Genomic DNA, 22627 nt, shown 5'->3' with positions numbered 1-22627 from the left:
TCCTGCACCTGTGTTGGTGTTGAAAGAGTTGAGGCTGGTTGGATTGGCAAAGGGGCTGCTGCTCTCCTTGGGTGGCTGAAACGGGTCTGTCTGGCCAAGATCTGGCACCTGACCCTGGTTTGGTGTGGAGGGGTCACAGAACTCAAACGACGACTGATTTGAGAGGTTTGATCCATCAGGGAATGCTACAGAAGGAAGTGAAGGAGGAAAAAGCAGTTATTGAGGACTTAAGATAAACGATATTATGAATTTTATTATTACTCCAGTGGGACAAGCCCTTACCTTGGCTTGATGTTCCTGGTGACTCTCGCTTTACATTCAACCCGATGGAAAGGTTGTCCTCACTGGGCTGGGCGAGCACTGGCTCCTCTACTGCTTTACCTCCCACAGAGCTTCTCAAAGTGGGCAAGAGCTGGTTTAAAGTGTCCAGATCGGTACTGGGAAACTGCTACTCATGTAAAGACACAGCGGTGGGGTGGAAATGAGAGCAAAGGTCATCAACATCAAAAGGCACACCAGAAAACAAGAAAGACAGAGTCCACATGTGATTGCCTCAAATCAACACATGGGTTTGACAGTTTAAGAACACAGTAATAGAGTGAACACAGTGAGAGTAAGGCCTGCTAAATATATTATTAATATTCACGCTAAAGCTAGAGAGTGTTTTCCTGTGACATGAATGATGAGATGTGGGCATGTCCAGCCACAAAAGTGAGAAAAAGCTGAAATATAATGGCAAGCAATATTTTTTACACAATTTTTGTTATTCATACAGTCAAACCAAAATTTATTCAGACATCTTTAACATTTCTCACATTATCACAGTTTATTCACTATAGTTTAGAAAATGGTAATAAAATATGACATGAACTCAGAGTTAAACAGTGTCAGAACAAGTTCATCTTTATAGAAAGGTATATAATGGATTACAAACAACTAAAAATTCAGACAACTGTTAGTATGACAATATTTACACAACTATCAATGCTTAATTTTGTTTAGTCTGTGGTGTAAAAAGGTCGCATTAGCAATTAAAGGAAAACACTTAAGCAAAACATGGTCAGGTCAAAGGTTTGAATAATTTTTGGTCCCAAATTTATCAGTTTTACTGGTAGTCCACTGTATGAAGAATTTTTGGATATAATATGTCACAGTTTACTTTATTTTGCTTTCCTAACCTACATAAATGAATTATAGTGGCCTGCACCCACTAGTAAAAAAATCTCAAAAATTATATCTGGTGTCAGGATAATTTTTGGTTTGACTGTAGTTCTTGTCTTTTGACCAAACAGTCATTTTTATTCTGACTAAAATGGCAAATAAAAATTAATTTCACTTTACGAAAAAGTGCTAAATTAGATCAAACATTTTAAAATGAACTTAAAACATTCAACAAAAATGTCTGAAAAATGACCTTGCTGTGAAAACCTGAGCTTCTGAAATAGCATTATAATAATTACACTATTGTAATACAATGCTGTGAATTCTTTACGCGGTTTTCAAAATATTTCAATTAAAATTGTTGAAGTACTGTCATGGTGTGCATTTTTCATCTCATTCTTGTTACCATTTATGAAATATAAAATAAGATTTATTAACAAATAGTAATTCTGATGTTAAAATAGAGTATTTCCAATCAGCAAAACATCCTATTTGTGGTCAGATTTCCAAAAGCTCAGGAGTAAATACACTACAGCATTCAAAAGTTTAGGGTCAATTAAAAAAAAAAACAATACTTTTCAGCAAATATGCATTAAAGTGATCAAATGTGACAGTAAAAACCATTTATAATGTTGCAAAAAACTATTTCAAATAAATGCTGTTCCTTTGAACTTTCTGTTCATTAAAAAACGATTAAGATTAATTATTAAAAGATTATGGTTTCTACAAAGCAGTCCAAGTGCAAAAATAAGAAATGTTTCTTGAGCACCAAACAGCAAATTAGAGTGATTTCTGAAAGATCATGTGACACTAAAGACTGGATTAATGGCTGCTGAATTTTTTTCTTCGCCATCACAGGAACAAATGAAAATATATTTAAATGCAAAACAGTTCATTTAAGATGTAATACTATTTTACAATATTACTGTGTTTACTGTATTTTGATCATAAGGAGCTTCTTTCAAAAAACATATTTTACATCCCCAAACTTTTGAACAGTACTGTTAACTTGACTTAAGCTGTAAAGGTCATCAAAAATGTATTTAAAAAATAATAATTAAAAGGTTAGTTCATCCAAAAATAAAAATTCTGTCATTAATTACTTACCCTCAAGTCTTTTTAAACCTGTAAGACCTTTGTTTGTCTTTGATTTTGTTCGTCTTTGAAGATTTTGATGAAATCTGAGAGCTTTAAGCACATCATTAAAATGGTTCATGTGATATTAGTAGTTTAATTTTAATGTAATTAAGCTACGAAAATACTTTTTGTGTGCCAACGAAGCAAAAATCACAAATTAAGATTAGCTTCATAACATTACAGTTGAACCACTAATGTCACACAGATTATATTAACAATGTCTTTACTACCTTTCTGGGTCTTGAATGTGTCAGTTACGTCGCTGTCTATGCAGGGTCAGAATGCTCTCGGATTTCATCAAAACTAATTAACTAAATTAATTAAATAATTAATTAAACTCAATTAATTTGTGTTACAAAGATGAACAAAGGTCTTACGGGATTGGAATGCCATGAGGGTGAGTAATTAATGACAGAATTTTCATTTTTGGGTGAACTATCCCTTTAAGTACAAATAAGAAAATACGGATGTAAATACCGGACTGGGCTTGTCACTGGATTGAGGCGAACAAGCAGTGTTGGTGGCAGCAGCACAGAGCATGTTCTCTCTGCTCCCTTTCTTTTCTGCCTTCACTTTGACCGTATGGAGGCTGAGGGTGGCCGGAGGTGGCAAGTCCTCCAGGTCCTTTTCATCTGTATCCAGCAGGAAGCGTAGCAGCTGGTGGTCCTGGGGCTCCTTCCCATGTCCTCGTGCTAACAAGGCCGCGTTGGGACTGGTCGGAGGCTCCTTCTTGATGTCAGGCTCCTTGCCCGCATCTGCAGGGCTGCTGTCCTGGAGCAGACGGTGCAGAATCTTATGCCGCTCAGTCAGACTGCTGTGAGAAGCCGGACACTGGGCCACGGGTGAGGGACGGCCTTGGGAGTCGTGTTCGGATGCACCGTCTAAGAGCTGGTTAAGTTTGGGGTTGCCCGCCGCAGCGGCCTTAGGCTCATCAGCGGACGCTTCCGGCGGTTTGGCCGGGGGCTGACGTGCCGGGGAGCTGCTGGGGGTCGGAGTCTGTCTGTGGGGTAAGGGAGAGGGGAGAGAAAAACTGACACTGTCGCCGGCAGATTGCTGCCTGGTCAGTCCGCCAGCGGGCGAGTGGATGCCGGGCGCCGAGGGGGAAAAAGGATGACCCGGTACGCGAGGGCTGCTGGCCAGGCCCGGGCTGCCCCGTGGAGGTCGAGGCGACATGAATGAGGTAGGGGTGGCTGTGAGAGGGCTGCCAAGTGGAGAGGGGCTGCTGACCTGCTGGGAGGGCCCAACGCGGTTGGGCGTCAGGTAGCCTGGTGGAGTGGGTGTGGGGGGTCCAGGAGTGGCACAGGTGCCATTGCTGTTGTTGAGATGGAGGCTGAGGTCACTGGAGGGCTGCAGGGCAGGTGAGCGGGAAGGTGGGGCAGCAGGAGACGGAAGGCTGGGGGTAGTGTTTTCCTGAGAGCTAGCAGTGTTGTGTTCCCTAAAACACACAAAAATATATATATATGCGATCCAATAGTCATTATTCTGTGATTTGCTTATATAAATGCAAACAGGGTTCGTACAGATACTGTAAAATTAAATTCCAGGGTTTTCAAGGTTTTCACTTCTTGACTTTAATCAGAGATCTCACTTATCAAACAATGTATTCTCTTTCAAATTGTAAATTCTAAAGAAAAAATTTATAAATAAAAATATACTAATAAAAAATGGCAAAAATAAAGTGAAGCACATGCAAAGTATCACTACTAAAATATTACAAAGTAATTACTACACTTTTACTATAGTAAAACCACTGTTAATTTTCACAAGGGATTTGTATTTGTGTACCTTAATGGTTTGATGTTTTATACTATTTAAGAAAAAATTAAAAAAAAAAAAAAAAAATCGGAAAATCACTCCGAAATCCTGATTTGAAACAACTGATTCGCCATACACAAGTCCTGAACTGAATCAAATGATTTGCAAACCCACACCCAATTCCCAGTCTGAATCAAATGATTTGTAATACATGCTCTGAAGTCCTGATCTGAAATAATGATTCATGAACCATCATTTCAGATCAGGACTCATTGTGAATCATTTACAGAATTTACAGATAAGGTACTCACCCCCTTGTAATCCAAGATGTTCATGTCTTTCTTTATTCAGTCGTAAAGAAATGGTGTTTTTGGAGGAAAACATTTCAGGATTTCTCTCCATATAATGGACTTCCCCGAGTTTGAACTTCCAAAATGCAGTTTAAATGCAGCTTCAAAGGGCTCTAAATGATCCCAGCCGAGAAAGAAGAGTCTTATCTAGCGAAATGATCGGTTATTTTCTGAAAAACATTTACAACTTATATACTTTTTAATCTCAAACAAGCATTTGAAGGTAAAAAGTATATAGACGGTTTCAACAACAACAACATAATAAACATTACTGCGCATGCGTGCTTTTGTGGCCCTAACTTAACTTCCGGTAGACATCCAAATAGAATCAATAACAACAAGTCCTTCTAGAGTAGATTATTTTTTTAATAACAAGCGAAATATGTTGGCTGAATAAATTAGACTGATTTATTAAAAATGCAAACTCATTCTCTGCCAGCAGGAGGTGCTTTAAGCACGAGAAACCAGGTTTCCCCGGTAATGGCTATAGACAAAGCAGCTCTTAATTTACAAACGCTGCCTTATGCAGGATGAAATGAAAATGACATTTTCTAAAGACAGTCTTTCTTCAGAAATACAGTGATATAAAAACACCCACGCCTCGGTTTGATTTTGAAACGTGCATTACGTGCTCATGTTTATTCAACGAAGCCTATTGGAAAATCGGTCGGTTTTTATATCGTGGCAGGTCGCCACAAATAAATAAATGTTTGGGAAAAACATACCACAGCACAATAACCTGAGACCAACTTCATTAATCATTAGTAGCTGCGTTTGTAGCCCGCGAAACGAACCAGACACAGACAGATAAACAAACACAGACCGGAAGTCAACTTAGGTCCAGGCGCGTGCGCCTGATGAAACCGTCTATAAATTGTAAATTTTTTTTTTTTTTTTTTTTTTTAGAAAATAACCCATTTTGCTGGGTAAGACCCTTTTTTCTCGGCTATGATCGTTTAGAGCTCTTTGAAGCTGCATTTTGGAAGTTCAAACTCGGGGGCACCATAGAAGTCCATTATATGGAGAGAAATCCTGAAATGTTTTACTCAAAAAACATAATTCTTACGACTGAAGAAAGAAAGACATGAACATCTTAGATGACAACTTACATTATCTGTAAATTTTTGTTCTGAAAGTGAACTACTCCTTTTACTGAAATATAGAAAAATAGTATGATGTTTTTTGAATTGTGTGAATTGCATGAACTTCTTTCATAGATACCATGTCTTTCAATAATTCAAGCACTTTTCAAGTATCTCTTCAGGAATATTGCTATTTTCAAGAGTTTTGCAGGTCTTAAATTTCAAGAAGTCAAAGTACTTCAAGCACTTTAAGCACCTTGTACGAACCCTGTGCAAAGGACATCATCAGCTACCTGTCTATAGTGTGAATGCCCATGATGAAGGGCTGTACATCTGGGTTTGGGGGGCAGCAGAATTTGCAGCGTGTCTGCGCACTGAGGGACGTCCCGTCACCGAGTGTAAAATGGTACAGAGGACTGATGGCCGTGCCGTGGGTCATCACTGTCAACACACACAAAGCATAAAAATTAGTTAACACATTTATTAACTTTGCAACACTGGGTCTCATTTGCTAACTATAATTGCATGCCAACATTTTCAGTGATCAGTTTTTAAAATAATTGTTGGTTGGTAAAGAAAGGCAAGGTCAGATCCTTACTGCTTTAAAATATCAAGTACTACTCAAAACAGCTTGAAAGGGTGTGAAAGCACCCACCCTCATGAAGCAGCTTCTTGGCATGGGAGGGCTCGTTGCCCTGAGACTGGAAGAATGCGTAGATGCACTTCTTGACCAGGTCATCCCAACCTGGTCGGCCTGTGGCCCTCAGAGCACTCGTCTCAATAGAGATGATTTTCCCTGAGTACACACACACACACATACATACATCAAACATTAGATTCTGTAAACAGGATTTCAGGTTCAAGTGCAGGAAGCTTTTCAAATCACAGATTTAACAACAAACCGTTTTGCGCTTTCTTCTGCAAGAACAGAGTTCATAGTTTCAGTTTCGGTCTGCAGGCTTGTTATTCTTCTCCAGCCGACTTTTTCTGCCCACTGCTGATAAGGCTTTTGAGACTAGTAACACTGCGTATTTTTAGCAACAATTTTGATGGTTGTGTTTTATTTTAATATGTGGCCCTCGACCACAAAACCTTAGTAGCACAGGTATATTTGTAGCAATAGATAAAAATACACTGTATGGGTCGAAATTATCAATTTTTCTTTCTATTAAGTAAAGATCATGTTCTATGAAAATATTTTGTAAATTTCCTACCATAAATATATCAAAACTTAATTTTTGGTTAGTAATATGCTTTGTGAAGAACTTCATTTAGACAGCTTTGAAGGCAATTTTCTCGATATTTTTTTGCACCCTCAGATTCAAGATTTTCAAATCTAACAAACTAGACATCAATGGAAAGCTTATTTATTCAGCTTACAAATCATGTATAAATCTCAATTTCAAAAAATTGACCCTTATGACAGTTTTTTCTTTTTATCTTTATTTACACTACCGTTCAAAAGTATGGGGCCAATTTATTTATTTATTGTTCTTCTGTGAAAGAAATTAGTAATTTTATTCATCAAGGATGTGTTAAATTGAAAAAAGTGATAGTAAAGACTTATATTGTTAATAAAGATTTCTATTTTGAATAAATGCTGTTCCTTTTAACACTTTAGAAAATTATTGTAAATTATAATAGAAAATTGTTACTTACATTGTAATAGTATTTCACAATATTACATTTTTTCTTTATTTTTGATCAAATAAATGCAGACTTGAAGAGCAGAAGAGACTTCTTATTAAAAAAAAAACATTAAAAATTGTACCGATCCCAAGCTTTTAAACAGCATTGTATATTTTTCTATATTTTATTTTTATACTATATCTGCACTACCAGTAAGAAGAAAAGTAGTATTTAAAGTAGACTGTAATTAAGTGACTAAATACACAGTAAAACAGTAATATTGTGAAATATAATTACAATTTACAAATTACAATTTTATTTTATAAATTATTTTATTATTTTATTTAATTATATTTTGAAATGTATTTCAGTGATGCCAAACAGAATTTTCAGCAGCTCTTTGAAAAATAATTCTTTTGTAATATTCTAAATGTCTGTACTGTCACTTTGGATCATTTAATATGCCCTGACTTTCTTTAAAAAAAATCCAAACTTTTGAACAGTAGCGTACCAAACTAAGCAAGCTTTCTTTGAGGGACAAGGCCATTTCTGTATTTAAACAAGAATTATGGGAAACAATGCGTCAGCTCAGTGTACCTGCCACTTGTTGATGTGATGTCAATGTGAACATATTAGTTTCTCTCAATGACTATAGACACTATTTACTTTCATTTATCACTATTTTATTTCAGCTACAGCTATTTCAGCCACAGTTTTTCTGCTTTGCAGTATTTCAATTTAATATTTTCATCTTTGTTAGCCTACGGCAATAAACCTACATGAGCTCTTACATGATAATAATGTGGCCAGATTAACAGGTCCTAGCAGTTGAGACTTGTGTTTGTATGTGTATGAAACACTACCTGTAGGGTCCTGCTTGGTGATGAAGGACTCTGTACTGACAGGGATCTGAGGTGGACGGGGCATTCGGCATGCTATACAGATTAAACAGCTCTGCAGGTCTGTGGACAACAGAGACATAATTTAAAGTGCTATATGCAACACATAGCGCACAGAACATGAACATAATTAAATTAGGAAAATATGCAAAATAGAAGAGTTTTTATTAGTGGGCTCAGACTTTGAACCCCCATATAAAAAACTGATTTCATATTTGAGCACTGGCGTGTCAATGACAGCTTCATCAGACTCCCTGCACAAAGCTAAATATTTATATGGGTATGACTTTATGAGTATGTGTGTGGTCTCACCCTCGCCCTCCTCCTGCAGTGCTCTGGGCTGAGAGACCGTGAAGCACTGCATGAGCTCATACTGTTGACGGGCCTCCTGGTTCTCTGAGTCCACCTCGTCTGGAGGCCTTTTCAGCAACCTGCAGTTAAATGTGTGGCTGTTCCTTCGGCCTTGCTCCTGAGGCCATGGCACACCGTTGACTGAAAACACACAGATGTGCAAGGTAAGTTATGTGTGAGATAAAGACCACCGGTGGAGTGTCACTGAGCTCCTTTAACCTTATTTTAGTATTTAGAGTTAGTGATTAAAGTCATAGTTCAGCCAAAAATTTTAATTCTGTCATTAATTACTCACCCTCATGTTGTTCCAAACCTGTAAAATCTTTGGAACACAAATAAATATATTTTTTGATCAAATCCGAGAGCTTTCTGACCCTCCATAGACGGCAAAGGTCCTCCCACGAACAAGACACAGGAATGCAATAAGGATATTGTTCAGCAGTAATTTTATGAAGCTTTGAGACTTTTTGTGCTCAAAGAAAAAAAAAACTACTTTATTTAACAATTCTTCTTCTCTGCTTCATCCTAGCGCTATTATGGAGAGTACCAAGAACGTAAACAAGGCGCAGCGCATGCGTGTTCTAGGTCAGCAGCACCATGGGAATGCGCCGTGATTAGGGTTGGGTACGGAACTCTGTACTTTTAAGGGTACCAACCGAATTGCATCTGTATTACCGAGTACAGATTCACATTAAATCAATCAGTGCCTAATTTCAATACCTGAGAACGCATCTGGGTGCATATGTTACCGAGAGAGAGAGAGAGAGAGAGAGAGAGAGAGAGAGAGAGAGAGAGAGAGAGAGAGAGAGAGAGAGAGAGAGAGAGAGAGAGAGAGAGAGAGAGAGAGAGAGAGAGAGAGAGAGAGAGAGAGAGAGAGAGACCCTATAACGGGATGTCACCCCTGCAACTCGTTCAAACACAACACACAGGCAAACCGAAATGTTCTGAAGTGTGGTTAAATTTATAGGGCCATATGGTTTCAGCAACAACGTTAATAGGATCACAGAGTCCATTCATAAAGAATGGAATGTACTCTATAGCACAGAATGCCACGCAATTTTTGGATGAATGAATCAAAAGCAGGTCTGTCACTTAATTCGAATCATAATATGGACTAGTGCTTGTGATTAGTAAAACGCAAAAAGACAGTTTAAATATGAATCGTGCATGTTCTGCTTGCCTCTGTATGTAAGAATGGTGGACAAATGTTACAGAAATATTTTACTTCTGTACAGTGTAATGTACTTTTTACATGTGACCCCGAATCACAAAACCAGTCATAACGGTCATTCTTTTTAATTGAATAAATAAGCTTTCCATTGATGTATGGTTTGTTAGGATAGGACAATATACGAAATCTGGAATCTGAGGGTGCAAAAAAAATCTAAATATTAAGAAAAGTTGTCTTAGCAATGCGTATTACTAATCAAAAAATTATGTTTTGATATATTTACGGCAGGAAATTTACAAAATGTCTTCATGGAACATTATCTTTACTTAATATCCTAGTGATTTTTGCCACAAAAGAAAAATCGATAATTTTTGCCCATACAATATATTTTTGACTACTTCTACAAATATAACCCTGCTTATGACTTAAGACTGGTTTTGTGGTCCAGGGTCACATATTAGAGATGCACGGATGGGCTCAAACGTCACCCGAATCCGCAGCTTCAAATAAATTATCCGCCCGCTACCCACCCGCACCTATATTTTTCTCTGATTTAGCTAACCGCACCCGACCGTCATATTATACTTTTTTTTTATTCTTAGTTTTGCCTGACGATATGAGGAATGGATGGTTCATTTTAACAGCAGATTGATTCATCTGATCTGCACATCGCTGTGCACTCAAATACAATTAATCACTCGTGATTTTAAGCCAAATCCACGCTGAAAAGAATAACGTTATGTTATCTGACATCTGGACGCGACTCTCCGCAATCTCTGATGAAATCGGCCGGGTTTTCTCTGTATTAGATCCATATGAACGCATACTGGATGCTTGGACTTAAGTTTAGGCTACAGGGGTTCACCAGTTTAGAAATATTCTGATTGTAAAAATCTGCTTCTTTACATTGTTAAGGTATTGATTTCGTTATAATGTACTGATTCAAATAAGTAATCAATAATATGTATTATTATACCACTGCGCACCTCCCCTTACATGCTCTCGCGTATGAACAGGCAGCAGAGAAGTGGACAGAGTGGGCGCAGGCGCATCAGGCACAATCGTCAAATATATTTCAAAAGAAGCCGGCGCCACAGTCCTGACCACATCACTGTCTTTACTGGGTGGTTTTAGGGAATATTTGCATTTATTAACATGCGATTGAATTAGCTCTTCATGTGGTAGACTGTCATGATTTTGGATAATGCACCACTGCATTACCGTACTCAATACTATTAACACAGGCATAACTTGGAATGTCACCGTTTCTGTCACCGCAACTTCTCGAACAGGCCAACACACGCACACACACACACACACACACACACACACACAAATGAAATTGTATGCCTGATGAAAGTAAAAAGGATTTAAAACAGGTTCATATAAAAAATGTAGTTAATATTGGCATCATCATTGATTTATCTCATCTACCCGCGACCTACCTGCGACCCAACCGCAAATAATCAGAATGCATTTTTTTATTACCCGACCCACCTGACCCGCGGATTATCCGCAGCGCCCGCGGATATAACCGCCATCCGCGCATCACTATCACATATATTCCATTTTTGTCAAATTAAAAAAATAATAAATAAATGAATCATAAAAATAAATATTACAACCAGATTAACCACTTAACTGTGGAAAAAAACAATTATTACTATAAGTTTTTAAAGAAATATTCACACAATTTTTTTCAAGGTATTCATTTTAACTTTAAACCTCTGTTAAAAATGAATAAATGTTTAATGCCTTTATTTGATTATCAGAAAAATTAAAACACACTAGAATTTTTGAAAAAAAAAAAAAAAGCCCAAAAATGTTCAAAATGTTGAATTTTTTGGACTTATTTTTTTCACTTGAATAAATGTTTTTTGTTATTACACAGAGTAAAGTACCAAAAAAAAGGTACTGTTTCATGTACTGATACCAGTACCGTACTAATGTGTTAAAACGTGAACAGTGTCGGCGCCGATAGCCTTGTGGGAAGCGCCGACATATAGCGCTGTTGCGCTCTGGGCGTCCCGTGTTCGAATCCCGACTCGAGGACCTTTCCCGATCCCGCCCCTATCTCTCTCCCACTTCGCTTTCTGTCATGTCTGATCTGTCCCATCATAATAAAGGCAAAAATGCCAAAAAATAAATCTTAAAAAAAAAAGATTAAAATAAAATGCGAACGGTACCCAACCCTAGTCGTGATACTCTCCATAATGGTGCTGAGTGATGTGGAGGAGAAGAGTTGAATAAAGTTGTTATTTTAGTTTTCTTTGCACACAAAAAGCATTCTCGCAGCTTCATAAAATTACGGTTGAACCACTGATGTCACAAGGACCATTTTAACGATGTCCTTACTATGTTTCTGTGCCTTGACCGTGGTAGGACCCTTGCTGTGTACGGTCGGTCAGAAAGCTTTTAGATTTCATCTAAAATATCTTTATTTGTGTTTCGAAGATGAACAAAGGTCTTATGGGGGTGAAAAGTTAATGACACAATTTTCATTTTTGGGTGAACTATTCCTGTAACACAGAACTCTACCTGCTTTTAGTTTTTGTCCTAACCAGCAGTGACTGTAGTAATTAATAGCCCTGCCCACAAAGAAATCCCACTGGTCCAAATTCCTACTGACCAAAACTGTACATTGATCATCAAATATCTCCTGAGTGCATCTCTGCCATGCTTTATCACGTCTGGTTAGGTGTTAAATGTTCTGTTAAATCTTTAGCTATCATTCTGCTCTTTAGCTATCGAGAGACTCACCAAGGCTCCTGGGTAGCAGTTTGCTCACAAACTCGTTGTGATCACCCACATGAAGGATGCTGTAGACGCTGGAGGTCATCAGCTCTTCCTGGGTATAACTCAGGTAACTGGTGACATTCTCCGACACAAACACAATGCGCCCCTCACGGTTCACGACGAAAAAGAAGCCATCCAGGGCCTTGAAAAGAGATGGAAGACAAAATTAAGATGTACGTTGGACAAAAGCTTGTCTTTTCTAAGCATACAGTAGGAACTGGGCCAGGCTCAGATGAGGACAGAATAAAAATGCTGATCATATAACCTCAATGTCAGTCAGATAAACAGTTTAAATTGTGTAACATACCTCCAAGAGAAGTGGCCCAAGAGCTTCCTTTTCCACCATGCCCTGACTGCTGGACGATATGTCACTCCTTTGCACCTCATCATCTGGAGACATCAGAGCTGATTTGTGGACACACAAAAAACAGAATTTCTGATCATTTGAGTGCTTGAATATACACTATAGAATCAGATTCAGTGTCAGTAAACAAAACAAAACAAAACAAAATAAGGAAGAGAATATTTTTTAACTTACTGTTTATAAAAGAATCTTTAAAAAAATATATCATGGTTTCTTGAGCACTAAATCATCATTGGAATGATTTCTGTAGGATCACATGACACTGAAGACTGAAGTAATGCCTGCTGAATATGGAGCTTTGCAATCACAGGAAAATTTTAATTTTGAAAGATATTCAAAATGAAAACAGTCATTTTAAATTGTAATAATATTACACAATATTACTGGTTTTACTGTATTTTTGATCAAATAAATGCACGCTTGGTGAGCATGAGACACTTCTTCGTAAAAACACTACTGTAATCTGAATATATCTGCATTTAGTGAAACACATTCACACAGTTCATTGCCTCGCATTTTGGTTTCTGGTTTTGAGTCCAGTTTCGGTATGAATGTAATCCACACCTCCCGAACAAATCTTACGCATCCCTATCCGTCAGAGCTCTAATGTGTAAGCGGCACAAAAACAACATGCATCATTTCACTATTGTCCTCCTTCCTCTCTTGGACTGGGTGGATGAAAGCTATGCAGCGGAAGCCTCTCTAAGACTAATGTGAGCAAAGTGGTACTTTTGGCCAGGAGCCAGCCGCAGTAAGTACAGAGAGCACTCTTGAGAAAAGCTTGAGACCGAAGAGTCACAGTTCGGTCACTCTCATCCCAGTTCGACTCAAAGAGCTGATATAAAGTGTCAATGATTATTCTGTGGCCAAACTACTTAACCTTCTTTCTCCTCTCGAGATCAAAGCTTCTGAGAACACGGCTCAGTCCAGCAGCTGGAGAGAAGAGAGGACGAGACTGTTTGTTTTGGGCTGCATTTTAAGTGAAGACTTCTCGAAGGAAAGGCTAAATTTAGTTCAGAGCTCGAGTGCCGTATTTACACACATAATAGCAACGTAGCTCCACCGAGGAACTTCTGCAGAGGCCTCAACTCGGCGACGACATCAATCTGGTTTGTTGCGCTCTGAACTCTGGAACGCAAAGGTTTAAAATGAGGTCAGTCGGGTGGGAGGGAACTGGAGTTTTAGCGGTTTTACAGAGATGTTAGGCAAATGTTTGGGCCAGTACATTGTAAGGAAAGTGACTGACATAGTTAACTTCAAATGTGAGCACAACTACTTATTTCTAATTTTACATAGTGGATTTTTTTGATGGCTGATGCCGATATCTTGGGATTATATAAAACTAATAATAATACAGCTGAGATTAAAACTATAAAACAATTTCCTAAATTTCAAGGTCACTGCTTGGTCCTATTTGAAGTTATCCTAAGAGCAGTAGAAGGGCAGGTTTTTAAGCATATTTCATGAATGAATTGAATTTTGAAGCACAGTATACAAAAAACTGAGATATTTGAAAACAAACTCTGATCAAAATTACAGACACCTCCAAGTTATTGGTGTTAATCTGGCAACTGGTGCTAATTTCCTTAATTATATGACCCCTATTTAAAGGACAGAATTCCTCTGTTTTTCACTGAGATTGCAAGATGTTGGGCTGCTCTAGGAGGTTGTCCAGGTGAAGGCCAAAGGGATGACCCTTTCAGTCATTGCAAGAAAAGTTGGTCATTCCAAATCTGTGATCTCTTGAATATTGCTGGTTTACAATGACACTAATACATAATTTATACATTACCAGTCAAAAGTTTTTGAACAGTAAGATTTTTAATGTTTTTTTTTTTAAAGAAGTCTCTTTTGCTCACCAAGCCTGCATTTATATGATCCAAAGTACAGCAAAAACATTACAATTTTGAAACATTTTTTACTATTTAAAATAATCATTTTATATTTGAATATATTTTAAAATGTAATTTATTCTTGTGATCAAAGCTACGTTTTCAGTACCATTCTCTAGTCTTCAGTGTCACATGATCCTTCAGAAATCATTCTAATATGCTAATTTGCTGTTCAAGAAACATTTTTTTTTACCATTATTAATATTTAAAACAGCTGAGTAAATTTTTTTAGTATTCTTTGATGAATGGAAAGATACAAAGATCAGCATTTATCTAAAATACAAAGCTTTTGTAACCATTCAAAAGCTTGGAGTCATTTTTTTTTTAAAGAAATTATAGAAATTAATACTTTTATTTAGCAAGGATGCTTTAAATTGATCAAAAGTGGTGATAAAGACATTTATAATGTTACAAATGATTTCTATTTCAGATAAATGCTGCTCTTCTGAACTTTCTATTCATCGAAGAAACCTGACTAAATTCTACTCCTCTGTTTTCAACATAATAATAATAATAATAATAATAATAATAATAATAATGAAGTTTTTTGAGCAGCAAATCAGAATATTAGAATGATTTCTAAAGGATCATGTGACTAGTGTAATGATGCTAAAAATTCAGCTTTGAAATCATAAATAAATAAATTTTAAAATATATTCAGATAGAAAACGTTTTAAATAGTAAAAAATATTTCACATTTTTACTGTACTTTGGATCAAATAAATGCAGGCTTGGTGAGCAGAAGAGATTTCTTTAAAAAACACAAAAAAAATCAAACGTTCATAAACTTTTGACTGGTAGTGTACATATGATGATTGCAAATATATTCATTCTATTTTGAATAATGAAAATGTATTGGTGATGCCCATTAATCGAAGGAGCATTGCAACTTTGGTCCCTTAAGTATAGGCAGCTTCATGGATCATGAAATAAACAATGCAGTTTTGCATTGTGGTTTGAAAACTGAACTTGGTGACATTATCTTGAACCCGGGTTGCATGGGCTGAAATGAGTCATCATGTGGTTAGGTCAGTGGAAAATATTAGGAGAATCTGTGGACAGACAAAAGAGAAAAGGAACCAAGCTCCACATCCTCACGATAAGCTCTAACCAAATGAATACAAATGGGAGTCCCAGTCAATCCCACAATCAGCCTCCCTGGCAATCAATCACAACGTTCTGACACCACTCCCACTTCAAACACAGCCAGTTGCCATGGCAGCAATGTTACTGTGGCAGTGGTGCAGCAGGCGATACCTGATCTCATAACAGAAGGGATCCAATCTGCATCATGTAAAGCCTCAATGTGTTTGGTGTGTCACATACATGGACAGCTGGCCTATAGATACAGAACTGCCAGAACTCTCCTACTCTCTTTCAAAGGGGCAACATGAATCAAAGCAAAATACTTCACAATTCATTTATTACTGCTGTTTGCCAAGGCATGGATCACCGTTACTATTGCTCATACTTGGGTTACGGCTTCGTTCAATTCCCTAACCAAAAGAATTAAACTTTCGTACCTCATCCCATAATGTACAATGGTGTTCTGAAATAAGCAAGCAAAGACCTCACAGTTTTTTTTTTAATCAAATGTATATTCATGTCCAATTCACATTTGATTGGTTAAATAAACATTACTTACACTATCAGAAAAAGGTAAAAAAATAAAATAAAATAATAATAAATAAATAAATAAATAAATAAATTATATTCTATATTTTTACATTAAAGGGGTCATTGGATGCCCATTTTCCACAAGTTGATATGATTCTTTAGGGTCTTAATGAGAAGTCTAAAACATACTTTGGTTAAAATTTCTCAATGGTAGCGTAAAAAACACTCTTTTTACTTTGTCAAAATCTGCCCTTTTTAGAGCAAGCTGTTCTGTTGCATGTTCCTGTAAATGCTAATGAGCTCTTCTCGATCCGTAATGTTTACTTTACCCGCTTTAGCTGTGAAACACGCTAACTAGCACATTATTAAGAAAGGTCATTTGCAAAGATGCATAAAAAACCCTTATACTCAGTGATGCTGTGGGTGAAGCTGCATCACGAATGATTCGCACCAACATAGACGCATATGCAGATCGGGATCAATGCTTTTCTTTTAAAAACGAAAGTAACATTAATCCTCTGCGTCTTCAGCGGCTCAAATCTCAGGAGTAAATGACGACTGCCATGTTCATCATTACTTCAACAACAGGACACCTAAATCTGAAAAATTCTTGTCATCCTCTGCACCTAAGTCGACACAATGGTGATCGGAGTCGGACTGTTTCAGCTTGGTGAGGGCGGGTCTAAGGTAAGGCACTCATGTCAATCAATTATCGTGGGAGCGGCCTCTGTCGGTGTGACATCACACCGTCAAGAAACTGAGAATGACCTGATTTTAAAAAGGGGAAATTACTTTTAAAGATTAAAAAAATAACACTGGGTGGATTTTTATCATTGTAGGGTGGTTGTGTACACATACTGCCAACACACATTAATGTTCAAACAACATGTAAAAGTTAGTTTTGCATCCGATGACCCCTTTAACAAATAAAAAGTGGAAAAGTACAGCGTTTATTTAAATCTTCTGTAAAAAAAAAAAAATTATCTTTTGTAAAAATATAAACTACCATCTAAAAGTTTGGGGTAAGTACATTTTATTCTTTCTTTTTTTGAAAGAAATTAATACTTTTATTCACCAAGGATGGGTTAAAATTGATAAAAAGTGATAGCAAAGACTTATATTGTTAGAAAAGATTTTTTTTTTTAAATGCTGTTCTTTTTAACCTTTTACTCCTCGTGAATTCTGAGAAAAAGAATCACAGGTTCCAAAAAAAAAAAAAAAAATTAAGCACCACAACTGATTCCAACATTGATAATAACAGTGATTAATCAGCATATTAGAATGATTTCTGGAGAATCATGTGAGACTGAAAACTGAAGTAATGGCTGATAAAAATTCAGCATGGCATCACAAGAATAACTTATATTTTAAAATATATTAATATAGGTTTAATATGAAGAGAGGTCATATTAGTACAATTTCTGCAACATTTGGTGACAAAAAGGTCAATTGCTGTTTGTCATTGGTTTAGCATGTTGCAAAGTATGTTAACTTTCAAACCAAGCAGGTTTCTGTTGATTAACGTGGCAAAACCAGTTGCAAAATCACCATGGGAAATCTTACAGTCTCACACAAAATCTCATGAATTCCACCCAAGAAATTCACTAAACAAATACCCTACTGAGCACATACTACATAGCAAACAGCCTATAAAACACTGAAAACACCTTTGCAACCACATACCCTCAGAAGAACACAAGAAACAGTCGAATAAATGTGTGATTTTTGTTTTCTTTGCACACAAAAGGCATTTCCGTAGCTTCATAACATTACGGTTGAACCGTAATATGTCACATGGATTGTTTTAACAATGTCCTTACTACCCTTCTGAGCCTTGAAAGTGTCAATTGCGTTGCTGTCTATTGTCAGAAAGCTCTCAGATTTAATGACAAATATCTTAATTTGTGTTCCAAAGATGAATGAAGGTCATGAGGGTGAGTAATTAATGACAGAATTATCATTTTCGGGTGAACTATACATTTCTGAGTGGGCAAGTTTTATTCTCTATCACAGGGGTCTTCAACTAAAACGGCTCAAGGTCCAGTAATGAACCCTGCTCACCAGCCGAGGTCCGGACAATTATATATAAAAAACTATTTATGTTTTTTGCAAGACCAGGGTATCTGCAGCATATTTTAGCTTAAATTCTAGACATTTAAATACCTTTTTAAAGACCTGAACAAAAATTAAATTAATAAATAAATAAATAATTAATTAAAATGACTGTAAAAAGCATGATTTACAATTCAGATGCAGGTTTTACAAAACAAAAAAGATTTCTTAAATTATACACTTCACATTCCAGCCTTCAAGAGTCAAAAGTATCAATTTGTATATTATTTTAAACAATTATTGTCAATCAAGTATTATATTAACATATACATATATTTTACTGCCTTAATTGTTTAAATTTGTATAATACATTATCTTGTCGATCCATCAGTTCACATTTACAACTCTACGTGTTTGCTGCCTAAAACCATGGATTGATTTTCACATTGGTCTTTTTGACAAGAGAAGATTGATAGGAACTGATTAAAAATGGCAGATCATTCTCTTCCAGCAGGAAGCGCTATCAGAATGGTACACAAAGCAGCACCGCAGCTGACTTTGAAACGTGCAGCGCTGATATTTATTCAATGGATAGCCTTATAATGTTTCATCGCAATTCTTGCCTTTTAGTTCCCACATTTAAGACAACCTGAAATCATAAGACTTTCTTAACCCCTAATAATACTGCAGTCATCAATGAAAATTAATTATTTTAAACACAGACTTTCAAAAACAACCCTTAGCCTACACAAAATACGTTTCTCTTTATTTGTCCCCCACTGTGTTCAGCGCACAAGAGAAATATTAGGGAAGTAAATTAATATCAGCATATGAAGTATATTCGTCTATCATTGTCTCTGAGAGAATGTGCACGTCAGATGCTGAAAGCGCTGATTTTACTTTCATTTTAACATATTGCGCAGTTTTCACGTTGCTTGTGTGATATCCATTGACTCACCGTCATGGTTTAAAATATAAATATGTATAAAAATACAGTATAAAAATATATATTTACAATATTTTGCAACGTAACCCCAACATAATGTGTTTTCCATCAACGTTTTTCACTCACTAAAAGCTACATCCGTCTGTACGCAATGCGCCGATCTCTGCTCTCATCACTGCACGGAAGATTGCACCCAAATGCTGACCCTGGTGTGCTTGATATAAATTTATTTATTAGAGATTAGCGTTTGGCATTTTTTTATTTAAATATGTCAAAAGCTTTCACGGTCCGCATGGACGTATCTTGCGGTCCGCCAGTTGACGACCACGGCTCTATCATCTTAAAACAACGATTCAAGGTCATGCATCATGCATCATGAAATAGCCTACATTTAAAAAGAGTGAATGTACTTAACCATCACAATTGTGACGCATCAAGAATCATTCTACAATCAGACTGTGATTTACTGAATTGAAATAGCTAAAATTGTGAGGTGCGTAAAGATTCTCCTCCTATTAAATACATCCTGTCATAAGAGCGGCAAAGTGAACAAATTACTATCATTATACACGGCCCTCAAAAAGTAATTTCACCCAGGCACTAAACTTCACAGCGAGCAAACAAAGCTAATGGCTGCCAGTTTTCATGACCTTTGCCATGTCAATTGTGCTCTGACTTCATTTCTCAGGTTTCAAATTGAATCGGATTTGGATTTTTTTCGAGTGAATTTTCTGACGGGCTGGAATGTTAATGAAGTGCGCTGTGCTGTATGAGAGCATAGCTGAAATGTGAAAAATGTCTTTGATGTACCCTTCATCCAACTTAAAGTGACATTTGGTCCTAGTGTCCTCATTCATATCATCCGACAAACGACAACCTTTCTCACACCCACGAACAGACAATGTTATGAAACTTTTGAAGTTGCAAATGCTTTCAATTTACTGACGCACTTCTGAATTATCTAAACTTGTGCTGATATTCTTGAACAAAATTAAAGATCTTGTTATGAGTAGTTTTTGTTATGGTGACAGAATAAATCACAATTACATTTTTAATGGAAATTCAATAGAAAAATGGCTCCCAAGGCACATCCTGCTCTCTAATTTTTCACATTATTCAATGTTTCATTATCTCTCTCACCCACATAATCTACAACTGCATAAAAGGACACACTTCTACCATTGAACAGTTTTGTGTGTCATATTGCCAAGCTCTAAAAGTGCCATGAGAGGCCCTTCAGGTGACAACACACTAGTTTAATATACACATCTATAAGGTTAAGCTCAAGAGGTGAAAGTGTGTTCTTGTCAACATTAGCACCACCCTAAAGCAGGGTTATTAGAGGAGGGGTGGCAAGTTCCTGTTTCTCCTTTCTCGCAGGGAGAGAGGGGAAGCTGAGGTCTACGAGAGGCACTCTCTTGCACAAGGTCAGGGGGCAGGGCAACATCGCCATTGGCTGCTCTCTCGCACGCCCCTGCGGCCCCCACTTTCCTCAGGCTCTGAATGAAAACAGAGAGGGCCAACACTCTGGGTGACAAACTATAGAACGAGAATAAGCAAATGAGTGAGATGACCCTATTGAAGGATGACAACAAGCAAAATAACATAGCTGTTAAAGTGAACCACATCAACTTTTAAACAATATTCTAAGTCAAAGTATGGGTTCAAAGAAGAATTTACACTGAATAATATGCTAGGGCTGGCTGTTATATGGAATATTCACCATATATTCAATATGTGACCCTGGACCACAAAACCAGTCTTAGGTAGCATGGGTATATTTGTAGCAATAGCCAAAAATACATTGTATGAGTCAAACTGATTGATTTTACTTTTATGCCATTAGCATATTAAGTAAAAATCATGATCAACTGTAAATATATCAAAACCTAATATTTTATTAGTAATATGCATAGTTAAAAACTTCATTCGGACAACTTTAAAGGCAATTTTCTCAATATTTAGATTTTTTGGCACCCTCACATTCCAGATTTTCAAAAAGTTTTTTCTCTGCCAAACATTGTCCTATCCTAACAAACTGTACATTTACGGAAAGCTTATTTATTCAGCTTTCAGAAAAAAAAATTCCAGGGTCACATATTTTGTTTGTGATTTAATTAATTGGGTTGATGATTTGTTGATTTATGATGACACTTTTTAATTTATATGAAACACACAAAATATAATATAAATATATATAAATAAATTATATATCATTTATATTCATTAGGGTTGTCACAATAGTGTAATTTAGTATCTTTCATACATCACTTTTAAAAATATCAATATTCTATACCATTTTAAATACCACAGGGAAAAATGGCCCCATTAAAGGGAACAATTTTGAATAGTATACAAGTTAAATTTTGACCATTTTCTTATTAACTGAAACTCTGCTGTCTGAGGTCCCGATCACACCGAACGCGTCTTTTAGTTCTAAAAACACGAGGCGCACAGCACTGCCTTTTTTTTGGTGACTTTTAAAAAAGAGCAGTGTGCTGCGGTTTTTTATGTTGCTAGGCAACGACCAAAACAGCTGTCCTGTCAGTCAAATCAAAGGATTACAGTGCGAGCGCTCTAAAATCTTTGTTTTTGCTGTTAATTAAACTGTCATATTAGCAGAAACCCCAAAAATACAGCTCCGTTTTACCCACAAAATACACCAAAAGTTTCTCCTCCATTTCTTGCAGTCTCCGGACTTTTTAAGCAACGGTAAACTTTCGTCACCACAACAGAAGGCCCGCTTCTCCATTCATTCGATTGGACAATGGAAAAAACGAGAATGACGTCAGGCGTTTTTCCGCTCAGAGTTGCTTTTTTTATTAACTTCAGACGCTCAGAAAACGCGAGGCGCCCGGGGCGCATAAGCAGCGCGCAGAACGCTCACTGCCAACAGAAAACCATTCAAAAAAGGCGCCTCTCACTGCAAAAACGCGTTCGGTGTGATCAGGGCCTGAGAATCCTCAGGCCAGATATCTCTGAGTGGGATTATATTAAAATAATAATATAATATAGCTGCAAGCAGCGATTACCAAGGTTCAAGCGCTTTAAGGCATTTAAGCATATATGAAAAAAGACATTACATATTATGTAGCAAGCCAGTAACCAGCTAAAAATCAATTATTTCAAAAAGCATTTTTGGCAAACACAGGTAATTTGCCATAGAAATCTGATGTTTTTTAACATTTATGACTGTTATAGTGGCAGCTGTGGTCCGATCTCCCTAAAACTTTACATGCTTGATTAGCTTGTTTAGCTAATGCTTGTTAACGGGTTTTGTGAAGTTTTGAGTTTTCATTTAGACTTTATAGGCTTTTGAGTATATCTGGACAGGCCCCTTTTCTAAACGATTCCGTTATAGCTTCCCAACAGGTAAATTCCAATTCTTTTTGATAAGTATTTACCTAGAGAGTCCAGAGAATTGT

General features: G+C 36.8%; 1 protein-coding gene across 1 annotated transcript in view; it reads right to left on the bottom strand.

The window, feature by feature from the left end:
- Window positions 1-22627, bottom strand: part of ncoa1 (nuclear receptor coactivator 1) — a 54814-nt gene that overhangs the window by 17801 nt on the left and 14386 nt on the right. The window contains exons 3-12 of the mRNA XM_073852777.1: window positions 20608-20741; window positions 12639-12736; window positions 12296-12473; window positions 8326-8505; window positions 7978-8076; window positions 6141-6281; window positions 5779-5926; window positions 2776-3733; window positions 283-448; window positions 9-185 (exon numbers count right to left, since the gene is read on the bottom strand). Of these exons, the coding sequence (XP_073708878.1) occupies window positions 9-185; window positions 283-448; window positions 2776-3733; window positions 5779-5926; window positions 6141-6281; window positions 7978-8076; window positions 8326-8505; window positions 12296-12473; window positions 12639-12736; window positions 20608-20741 (2279 nt within the window). The remainder of the gene's footprint in view (window positions 1-8; window positions 186-282; window positions 449-2775; window positions 3734-5778; window positions 5927-6140; window positions 6282-7977; window positions 8077-8325; window positions 8506-12295; window positions 12474-12638; window positions 12737-20607; window positions 20742-22627) is intronic.

The sequence above is a fragment of the Garra rufa genome, chromosome 13 (genome assembly GCF_049309525.1).
Source record: "Garra rufa chromosome 13, GarRuf1.0, whole genome shotgun sequence".
NCBI lineage: Eukaryota > Metazoa > Chordata > Actinopteri > Cypriniformes > Cyprinidae > Garra > Garra rufa.
The sequence above is the reverse complement of the archived record's forward strand: the minus strand, read 5'-3'. Positions and strand labels throughout refer to the sequence as shown.